The 11,252-nt window shown below is 50.1% G+C and overlaps 1 protein-coding gene across 1 annotated transcript in view; it reads left to right on the top strand.

Moving 5' to 3' along the window:
- The first annotated feature begins 260 nt into the window (after positions 1-260).
- GALNT16 (polypeptide N-acetylgalactosaminyltransferase 16) overlaps positions 261-11,252 on the top strand; it is a 72,237-nt gene continuing 61,245 nt past the window's right edge. The window contains exon 1 of the mRNA XM_011383726.2: positions 261-870. Coding sequence (XP_011382028.1) covers positions 694-870 — 177 coding nt within the window. The 5' untranslated portion in view covers positions 261-693. The remainder of the gene's footprint in view (positions 871-11,252) is intronic.

Genomic DNA, 11,252 nt, shown 5'->3' with positions numbered 1-11,252 from the left:
GGACCCTCGGGCGGGTAGCAATGCTAGGCTGCAGAAGATTTCAGTGCAAACTCGAGACTCTCCTCCCGCCCAGCCGCCCCTTCCCAAGGACTCGCGGAACACACCTTAAACCCTGCGCCAGAGTACAGTTCAAGCCCAGATCCGCAGCTCCGCGGCGCGGGCCCAGGTCGGGGTCGCGCATCTCCAGCCAGTGACTCAGGGCTGCTCGGTCCGGGGGTGGGTGGAAGTAGGCGGGATCCACCAGGATTGCGCGGGGGCAGCTGCCCGGCGCTCCGTCACCGAGCGGTGGGAGCCGAGACTGGCTCTGGCCCGTCGCCATTGCGCCGCAGGCGTCTGCCTCACCGGGCCTTCCTCCAGCGCCGCTTCGCACCCGTCGCGTTCTTCTACCCGAGCGCAGCGGCCGGGACCGCCGGCGGGGGCTGGAGCGCAGGGCGGGATCTGCGCGCGAATGAATGGGCGCCCCGGGGACGCGCGCGCGCGGGGCTGAAGGGCATTAGGACCGTGAGGATCGCTCCGCGCGCTCGTCTCTCCCCATCACACCCCCCCACCCCCCCACCTCTCTCCTTTTTCTGCTCTGCAGGACTGAGCTGCCGGGCGCGAGCGAAAACAAACAGCTGGGGCTGCGAGAGCCCCCGCCCCGGCCCCGAGAGCTCGCCGGCCCGGGCCCCCACTTGGGGCGCCCGCCCGCCCACCATGAGGAAGATCCGCGCCAATGCCATAGCCATCCTGACCGTAGCCTGGATCCTGGGCACTTTTTACTACTTATGGCAGGACAACCGAGCCCACGCAGCATCCTCGGGAGGCCGGGGCGCTCAGAAGGCTGGTGGGAGGCCGGAGCAGCTCCGCGAAGACCGCACCATCCCGCTCATTGTGAGTCTGCTCTGCGCGTCCGGCGTCCGGCGTCCGGCGTCCGGCGGCAGGCGGGGGAGCCGCGGCGCGCATCCTAGCCCCGCGGGGCTGCAGAGGGCGCGGGGCCCGGCCGGGGGCTACGTGCCCGCGGCGCCCTGTAGGCTTTGTATTTGTTGGAGCATTCCTGCCCGTTGTTATGGCAACCTCCGTCGGGCCAGCGGGGCCAGGGCGCACGGATGGAGGGAGGGTGACAGCGGGTGGGGGCTGGGAGAAAGTGCTGCAAGTTTGGTGGGCCCGGCGTGCGCGCGCGAATGGGAACGTGGCGGCTCTCTCGGTACCGCGCCGCCCGGCCGGGCCGGGGGCTGCGGGCGCCTCACCAGCCCTGGAAGGAGGCTGGACCTTGTGCGCAGCAAGCCGGTGGTGGCAACTGCGCGCGGCTGAGCGCGTAGGTGGCCTTGCGCACCCCTTCTCCAACCTCCTGAGGGCTAGGGACGTGGGGTGGGGTCATTGGGTAAGACTTAGTCACTAGGGGCTGCGCCCGGCTTTGCGACCCTTGAGCCCGGGTCAACTCGAACCAGCTTCTTTTGCACGGAGTATTACCCCACTAACACCCCCGGGGTTCTCTTGGTCAGGGAAAGGTCTTTTCCCGTACGCGCCTCTTACTCCATCACAACGGGTGAGCTAGCAGTGTCTGCGCCCGGGCTAGGAGATCCCCTTTCACGAAGTCAGCCCTGCAAAGTCAAGGCGAGCGGGGAAATAGAGGCATCGGAGCACGGCGGGGGGTCTCGGCGGAGCTCCGGGGGCCTTTGACGCTCCAAGGACCTGGGCTGAGCGTGCGGAGTCCCCGCTGCCCTGCAGGGGGCGTGCCTCTCGCCGCCTCCGCCAGGGCTTGGGGTGACGACTCTGTGTGTCAGGGGCACCTGTTGAGGCAGAGGTTCTGGGACCTGCGGAGAGGCGAGCTCCCGCAGCTAGCCGCCTTCTTCCGACCCGGGCAGGTGATGAGCGAGAGCCTTGGGCGACCTGTGGGCGACCTGCTGGACGGGGGCAGCCTGACTGGACGAGGACCAAGAGGAGAGAAGAGTGTGGGGCCGGGAGTGGGGAGTGGAGCCGGAGTGGCCATTGTGACGTGAAAAGATCTGGGCCTCGGGAAGGAGGGGTCTGGAGCTTCTTACGGAGGTGCAGCGTCAGGACAGAGAAAGCTTGTGTGGAGTAGAATCTAAGATGTTTGTGCAAAGGCCGCTGGGCCCCAGGAATATGGCGGTGGTGGTGGTGATGGGGGTGGGGTGTCGGTGTGGAAGTGCTCTCATATTCCCATCCTGCTCCAGTTCTGTATCTTATTACCCACCCTGGAAAAAGTAAAAATCTTCTGCAAAGGAACTGTATTTCTGACTTCGCTTGAGACCTTGGGGTTTGCTGGTTTTCTCTTCTCCCCCAATTCGCCGACCCCTGTCTGACTGAACTCTCTGGAGCAAGCCTGATTAGGTGGAACATTCCTTTCTGAAATGAGAGTCACTGTCACTAGGACACTGTTTTCAAAGCACTGTGGATGTTTGGACAGAAAGGCTGATGAGGAAAAAGCCTCCTGTGTCAAGACCCCAGAGTGTTGGGATCTGGGTGGACTCTGAGATCAGCGTGGAACTGGCCAAACCAGTAGGGGCCTCAGCCCCCTCTGGGAGTGTCCACACAATGGACTTATCTAAGCTACCCCCTTCTTATATTCTGAGAGGGCCAGCCCTGGTCTCAGGTTAGGTGGGCCTGAAGTGGCAGGGGACAGACTAGCTGGCCAAATGTTCTGTACTCTATGTGGTATGATGGGAGGAGGGTCTGAGCTGGAAGAGAAGGAGATGGGGAGAGAGGGGGGGAGATTGAGGGGAAGAGAACACAGAGAAATTACTTCCCAGAGCCCTAGAATGGGTCTCATCACTTTTGTCTCTGCTTTAGAATCCTGGCCTTGATCTTGGATCTCTCCCCTCTTTCTTGGAGCGCCCTCCCAGATTGGCCAGGAAGGCCACTCAGACTGAGAGCCCGGGGATGGTGTGGAGGGCACTGCTGGAGGCATGTAGCGGTCATTTTGAGAGGTGAAAATCGGAGGTCATTGGGGGCTCCAGTGAACATCCTCTCACCCTGTCCCAGTTCCCATGGGGTTTGACTTGCTGCAGATTAGGAAAAGGCTGTGAATGGGAAGCTAAGTTTAAAGTGTGAAGAAGTATCAGGGAGATTCCTGGGAGCCAGGAAGTGGGGATGCAGGAAGAGAGAGAGTGGAAGTTTCTGGGTATGAGTGGCAGAGCCTTCTCTGGCCACATAGGGACATAGCCAGCACTCACTCTCTCTCTCTCTCTCTCTCCCTCCTCTTAAGCTTTAGCCCTAGGTGCCTGTCCAGGCATTAGTCCCCGTGCACACACTGCCTTTGTCACAGCCTTGCACTGTATTCCTATCTTCCAAGATATTTCACTGTAGTGGGATTCTCAGTCATCTGCCCTGTCTCCTCATTGAATGTAAGCTGTCATACAGGGACTATACAGGAAGCTTCTTGCATCCCCACATTGATGCACACAGCAAGACTTAGTAAGGACTGGTTAGATGAGTGAAGTTAAGAGTTCTGCTCATCTCTGGGAGCAGTCAATGGTCCTAGCTTCATGTCCCCCTTGTATTTTATTCCCAGCTCCAACCTAACTTACCTAAGGAGATAGCGGCATGCATATTCAGCTTCTCTGGGAGTTGAACCCTTTGTTCAGGTGTGGCTGAGGATAGGCCTTCTTCCTGAAATCTATGGTTAAGCTCTCACTGGGTCTTCTTGCCATTCCCAAACATGTCTCTGTTTAGTTGGGCCAGGACATTGCATGTGAATTTCTAGATTCTTAGAGAATGATGTGGCCGGCCCTGCTGACAGAGAATGAGAAAATTCAGACAGGCGTCATTATCACTCCCTTGGGGAATCAGAGAGCTGAGGAGGGAAAGGGAGGGTCTGCATAGCAGCCCCGGCCAGGAGGCAGCTCGTCTTCACAATGTCTGTGCTATTCGTAGCCAGCCAAGTTGCTTCTGGACCTAGGAGGCCCCTTTTTGGCATCGTGGGCTGTCGGCATGGCAACCATACAGCCAGGATTTCTCAGGGAGGTCCTGATTTTTAATATTCTGTCCTGCTGTCAGCCCATGTGTCACAAATTTTGATGGGAAAAATTGGTTATGGAATCTGTAAAATAAAAGGAGATACCGACTCCATCCCTACATGGCTACTTAGGTGTGGCAGGATTTGTGATTTTTCCATGCTATACTTGATGGGCAAGGGAGTGGATCTGGGCACGTCCACTGAGCCTGCATGGATACATGCTGGCATGGGACGGCAGTGAAGGCAGGAGGCGAAGCAGACACGGCTGGTCTTCAGTCTTCGGGCCTCACATTTGAGAAGAACATTTGTGACTGGTTTGGGACCCAGGTTTTTCATATGTGAATTCATTGGGATGCTAAGATGTTACATGGAATTTCATTTTATAGACATATTTTAAAGAGTATTCATAATGGGTATTTTCAGGATCATACTGGTGTACTCATTTGTAACATATCTTATTTGGAACCATGGAAGTTTTATTTATTTATTTATTTTTAAGCCTACAGCACCCAGTATTCCCAGGTGGTCTCCCATCCACGTACTAACCAACCCTGCTTAGCTTCCAAGATCAGGCATGTTCAGAATGGCATGGCCGTAGGCCGGAATCATGAAAGTTTTTAGGCAAGAGTTTTCCTAAACTGGAGTTTCTTATTCTACAGTTGAGATACTACTGAGTAACTATGGACAAAATATTTAACATCTCTGGACCTTGGTTATTCTAAGTATTAAATTTCGGTTGAATGATTTCTAAGATTTGTTGATCCTTAGATAAGCTGATGATAGAAGTGAATTTGATTTCTAGAGGTGCATAAATGGCTTTAAGGGAGTTCTCCTGAAGGGTTCTGTGAGGTTTATGGTTTGTGGAGGGACACCCCCCATCAGGAGAAAGTTGTGCAATGACTCTCGAGGCCTCGCAAGGTTCCTCCCCATTACTTAGCAGAAAAGAACACATATGATGGCTTTCCAGCTTTGTTCTCTGAGAGCAGAGGCTTCAGTCAGATCTGTCTGAGTTTATATTTTATTTATAATGTATGCATTTGGGAACTGGGGGAATATGATTTGCCTAAATGACAGAAAATGATTTTATATTTAATTCGTCTAGGTGCCACATACAAGAAAGAGGGAGGGAGAAGCACAAACACCCACAATTCCCTTTGCCAAATGTTAACATTGAAAGGGCCTGATTTCTTGCCACTGGGGTTCCATCTAGGGTCATGACGAGACCTGTTTTTAGGACTTAAGGATAGCACGGAAGCACCTGACAGACTGAGGGCCACCTCCCTGGGAGACCTGAGGCCCAAGGGCACAGGATTAGTTGCAGAGTGCTTCTCATTCTGGTCCCTTATTTCTGGGCAGTGACAGCAGTTGCCCCACTGGCTGTTCTGAGAGCTTTGGGGCTGACTTTTTTCTCTGTTGGCTCTGTGAGCAGAAGAGGCACTGGCTCTGCAAGTGCCATTTAAGTCAATATGGAGGGCCACTGATAGGCAAGGCTGGGCCAAATTCCCTGGGGAACTTCTTGTCTTGCTGTAATGAAGGACACTGCCCTGGGGTTTAGAGGTGAGCCTGTTGCCGAGCAGTTCATTACAGTTAGAAAATTGAAAATTTATCCCTGTCTGCTTCTTGAGACCTTCTCCATGACCAGTGGGGCAAAGACACAAGGAGGCTAAACAGACAGGAAACCCAAGGCTTCTCGAAAGAAGCAGGGAGCAGAGCTTTCAGACTTGTCAACAATGGTTACACTTGGACAGTAATTTGGTTCACTAAATCAGACACCGTGGTTGGTGCAGTCACAGACTGTGTAGCCTGCTCTGAAAATGGTTTCAAGTGGCTGAGCGTCTCTCTATACACCTACCATCTTTGCTCTGCACCCGTCCAGCCTCTGTAATCGCTGTTACCTCTGTATTATATTTATGGTGGCTGATTCATTGAACACTTTGAGGTGTTTTACAAGCTTTAACCTCTTTGAATCCCCTCAACAACTTAATGAGGAAGGTGTCATTAACAGGTTCAGTTAACATATGAGTAAATGAAGCTTAGATTCAATGACTCACCCATGATCTAGCAACTCGTGCATGCCTCTGAAACTCACATTTCTGCCTCTGAAGCCCATGTGCGTCTCCTTTCCCCTGAAGTATCTATAGGGCAAGATCCAAGTCTGATGCATCAGGGTATCTTTCCTGGAGCACCTAGATCAGTACCCTTTGTATTCACTGCATGAACATTTGCTGGGGGAAGAAAAAAACATGCAGAACAAAATGTTAGCAATAGGAGTGTAGGATTACAGGTAATTCTTTCCATTTTTTGGCTGTTTCCAACATTTTCTATAATAAGCATCTATTAACATAATGATAAAACCAATAAAGATAATTATTTTTAAAAATACTTGATGCCTGGATAAAATCACTCTTGACTCCTCAGAGTGAAAACTTCCTAACCATGTCTCACCCTTCTGAATCCTCCATGGATGCTTAGCATTAGGCCAATAGAAAAGGCAGGAGACTGATTTGAATTATTCTGTAGGGTCCCAAGGAACAGAACTGGGGCCAGTGGGTAAAAATTTCAGGGAGAAAGATTTCTTTTCACCAGAAGGAAAACTTTCTCATCGAACCATCTGTCATTAGAAGGGTCCAAAGGCCGACCAGGTTTTCTCTTCACACTCCCAGTTAACAGGTCAGCGCTTCTTTCCAACGGCAGTGGGGAGGAGGAGAAAAAGCCTCCTTGTCTTGACTGTCTCCTGAGATGTCAGGCAGCTCTGAAACAGAGTTCAAAATGGGGTCCAATTATTGTACTGCTAGAAACCTGGCACCCTGGGAAGCAGGGCTGGCCTAACACACTGCAGCCAAGGAGGAGGGTGACTAAAAGAAACTCATAACTGCCGCTGTGCTGTCCCCTCCCTGTTCCTTTGGAGCTGCCAAGCAGGGAAGGAGAGGGGACCAAGGCTGGTTACAGACAAAGCTGCAAAGTGGGAAGTTTTGGTCATTAGCATCTTGTCTGCTGTCAAGGACTGAGGCCCACAAAGGTTTTCTAGACCCGCTGAGGCCCCTTGAGTGTGACCTTCTCATATTCTGCTTCTTTTATTTCCCTCGCCCAACCTGGAGAGAGTTCACAGGTAGCCTGTCCTTGTCTCCCAAGACCCTGCCCAGTGCTTGTTTGGGTGGCTCAGGCTGGCAGTGCACCTGAGCTATGTGTTTATGGAGGAAAATAAAATAAAGCAGCAAAAGGACACTGACAGGAAGATGGCCAGGATAGTCTCTCTGATAAGATGGTGTTTGAGCTGCAGCACGAATGGAAAGAGTAAGCCATGTAGGCAGCTAGGGAGAGAATGTTCCAGACAGCTGAAGCCCGGGGTACCATCTCTGCAGGGTGTGTGCTTGGTGCGCTTGGCTGGGACAGCCTAAGCAAGGCTAAAAGTGGCCCAAGGTGGAAGGCCAGATCATTAGGCCTCATAGACCGTGGTAATAAAGACAGGCTCAGAAACATATCCCTGAGTCATCAGGAAGTGATAAATTACATTCAGTGTACGGGCTTGGTACATCAGGGAACTACGTCATTCAGTTTAGAAAATTTTCCAGCAGTCATGGTCAAATGTATTAGTAAGTGTTGGTTCTCAAACAGGTAAACCTAAGTTCTTTGGAAAATGTTCTATGGCTGGAACATTTCACTTCCTTATAATGTGAGATCAATGAGGTACTTTGTGTATGTGCTCGTGTGTGTGCGTGTGCGCGTGTGTGTGTGTGTGTGTGTGTGTGTGTGTATGTGTGTGTGACTAGTGAGAGGGAATGGAGAGCGCTGGTACTTAAAGAGATTTAAAAGACAAGTCGATGGCACTCTTGTTGAAATATTGGAATAGTGCAGGATGGGGAGGGCTCTGCCTCAGAGGGAGAGTTTTGTATGGGAAGAATTCCTCTGTAAGGTGGTACCTGACCAAGGCCCTCTTTGTTTCTCATCTGGTTCATCGTGTTCTTTTCAGGTGCATTTGGGTCTCTGGAAAGGATGTTTTCTGGCGATGTAGGAACTTGGAATTTTTGCCCTTTCTTTCCCCAGTCACAAGTCCCTCTTTTGCATAAGCAGACACCTGAAGACTGGTGTGTCCAGACCTTCCCTCAGACATACAGATGGACACCTGTCCCTGGGTGGACACCTGAGGCCTGGCAGGATCAAGGATCCCACACAGCTTTTTTTCAGGCAGACGGTGGATGAAAGGAGCTGCTTAAAAAAAAAAAATGACTCTGCCTGGGTCTGTCTGAGGCTGGGTCACCAATGTTCAGATGGCTTCCCAGTACCCAAGTGACTGGTATGATATAGCTTCAAGTGTCCCAGGCAAGCTGCAGGTGCTCTATTTTAGTGGTTTAGGTCACGCATGCTCAATTTCAGACCCCTGTCAGTCACGCCCTTTTAGATGTGCTTTTTGGGGTTCAGATTTTCATCCCTTTATTTTCTCACAGCAGCTATGGCTTTTAGCTTCTTTAAATAAACCGTTGGGGAGGGCTTCTGACATTCCAAGGTCTTTCATTTCCGGGGGGTCTGGCCTGGAGGTGTCACAGCCAGAGGAGACCCCTGTTGTTTTCCAAAGTTGCCAAGCCTGTGGTCAGTTCCAGAGGTGTTAGCTTCTGGTGCAAGTCTGTGACCAGGTTCTTTGTTTGGAGGCCATATTTTCTCCTCCTTGTGAAATCCTTCACTAGGGGTACTGTGGGAGGCTGGGGCATTATACCAGAGTTTGGGGTGGAGCCTGGCTAGAGGATCAGGGAGAAGGAACGTGTGGTCAGTGAGTGATGTTTGCTGTGGTGTTGGTGCTTGAAGGAGTGAAGTGTCAGGAGTGAGCCACAGCCCCAAATAGTTCATCAACCCAAGAGACCAGAGGAGGAAAAGGAAGCAAGGGACAGAGCACACACACTGTCAAGGACCAGGGAAGGTGATGGAGGACCTTTTGGAGCTTCAAGCCAAAAGAGATTTGTTAGGTAGAGAGCAGAGGCTGCCCATACTAATTAATGCTTTACTACAGTCTTGGTGCCACCTTGGGGCATGAAAATGGCAAGGGCCTTCTCCCCAAACACCAAAAGGAAATGGCTCACTTCTGGATGCACCCTAAGATTACCAGCCCCTATTTTTTTGCATAGCAGAGAAGGTAGCATCACCTAGACAGCCTTCTAATTGGACAGGGTCTCTGAACCACACCTGGGCAGGGGTAGGAGCTGGGGCTTAGCCAGGTGGGGATGGGCTTCCCTGAGAACTGCAGGGCGTAGAGCCTGGGAGATCTGAAAGCCAGTGTTGGGGAAAAACTGTGGGCAAGCCAAGCAGAGAGAGTAAGAAAGGGCCTGGTCAGAGAGCGAAACCCGTTGTTCAGAGGAACCAGGCCATCGTTCCCTGAGCATACTCACAGGGGCTCTGATGGGAAGCTAGCATCCGCCCACGCGTAGGGAGAGCCCAGCGTGGTCCAGACCTGTAGTCACCAGCCACATGTGGCTACTGAGCTCTTGAAATGTGGCTAGTGCAACAGAAGGAACTGAATCTTAAATTTTATTTAATTTTAATTTATTTAAATTTAAAAGCAGATATGCATTTCAGTTATTGGAAAACTTAGGAGTGTTTAGAAGAACTTCAATATGTGGAATCTATATTTTCAATTGTAAATTTTATGATATCTCAATACAGATCAAATATTTCTGGCAAAAATTTAGTATCTAAGTTGAAATGGTTTGTAAGTGTAAACTACACACTGGACTTCAAAGATTTAGTACAAAAAAGTAAAATACTTCACTAATTTTTAAAAATATCGATTATGTGTTGAAATGATAATATATGCACATACTGGGCTAAATAAAACGTTATTAAAATTATTATCACCTGTTTATTTTTACTTTTTTAATATGACTACTAGAAAATTTTAAATTATATATGTGGCTTGCATTCTTTTTCCTTTGGACAGCTCTAGTCTTTACATGAGTTCATGACCCCTCTCTTCAGTGCTCAGAGGTTGTCTGAGGAAGGTTATAGATAAAGAATATGGCCATGTTCCTGATTTACCTTGACTTCAGGATAGTCCTTTTCGGTCCATCTGGTGCTGAGTTCTTGGTTCCTAAGTCACCATCATCTATGGGCGTGGAACACCTCTCAGCGCCAGCCCTCGTCCTCATCCTGTCATTAAAACCCAGGTCAATGCTTTCTGCAATGTCTTCTCTTTTTAAAATCCCTTCTAAGCTCTGGCTGTGATGACAATGGGTTTTGGAGGAGGGGTAGGAGCAGTAGAGGCAGGGAGCCTTTCACTCCTTTGGAAGGGAGAGAGATTAGTTCCAGTCTGTTGCTTTTGGTGTTTCATCTTTGTCCTGTTAGAGCAAGAATGACATATAGGCCTCGGCTCTACTGTTAACTCAGAACCTATGGAAGTGGCAGCCAGGAGCTCTGTGATGAGAAGGATTCTGAAGCTGCATCCAGACTGAATGGGAAAGAGGAGATTGATCAGCCATGTCTGTGAAGGGCATGGACAGGCACTGCATCATGAAGTTGTCTTCTCTGAGTGATTTTTCTCCACCTTGAAGACCTGATAGGTTTTAAGACAATTTTAAAAAGCAGGGATGAGGCTTTCATTGAGTCAGATGTGCAGAGGGGAAATAGGTCATCTCCATGGATTGGAACCCTAACTGAGGAGGTGTGATGAGAGCTTTAAAACATTGTGCAAACTTTTAGTAACGTCTTTTACTTACTTGATGGAGATGAGTTGGCTCTGGTCTGGGACCAGCCTACTGGCAGCATAGGAGATGGTTAGACCTGAAACCCAAGGAGAAAGATAGGAACCTTCTTCTTCCCTCCCTTAAAAGCAGGCCCTGTGAATCTGAGAACATTTCCTGCTTCTTGGTGCTACATTTCTGTTCATGGCTTTGTTCAGGAGACAGCTTGAAATAGTGGACCCAGAGAGTCAGGGTTCATCTTCCAGCTCTGCCACGTACTAGCAAGTTATTAGCTAAACATTCTGTGCCTCAGTTTTCTTACCTGTAAAACAAGGATACTAGTAGCCCCCACTTCAGTGGTTGCTATGAAGATTAAATGAATTCATTCATGTAAAGTATGTAGAACAGTGCCTAGTACATAGTAGTGCAATACTAGTGTTGGTATACATGTTAGTAATAACAATACAAGTTGTTATAATTTGTTAACTTTTATATTACTTATTTAATGCTACATAACAAATCACCCTAAAACTTAATGGCTTAAAACAACAACAGTCATTTATTCTCTCTACTTGTGTCTGTGGCCCAGGTATTTGGGCATGGCTTGGCTGGGTGGTTCTGGCTCGGGGTTT

This window comes from Pteropus vampyrus, unplaced genomic scaffold (assembly GCF_000151845.1).
Source record: "Pteropus vampyrus isolate Shadow unplaced genomic scaffold, Pvam_2.0 Scaffold15, whole genome shotgun sequence".
NCBI classification, from domain to species: domain Eukaryota; kingdom Metazoa; phylum Chordata; class Mammalia; order Chiroptera; family Pteropodidae; genus Pteropus; species Pteropus vampyrus.
The sequence above is the reverse complement of the archived record's forward strand: the minus strand, read 5'-3'. Positions and strand labels throughout refer to the sequence as shown.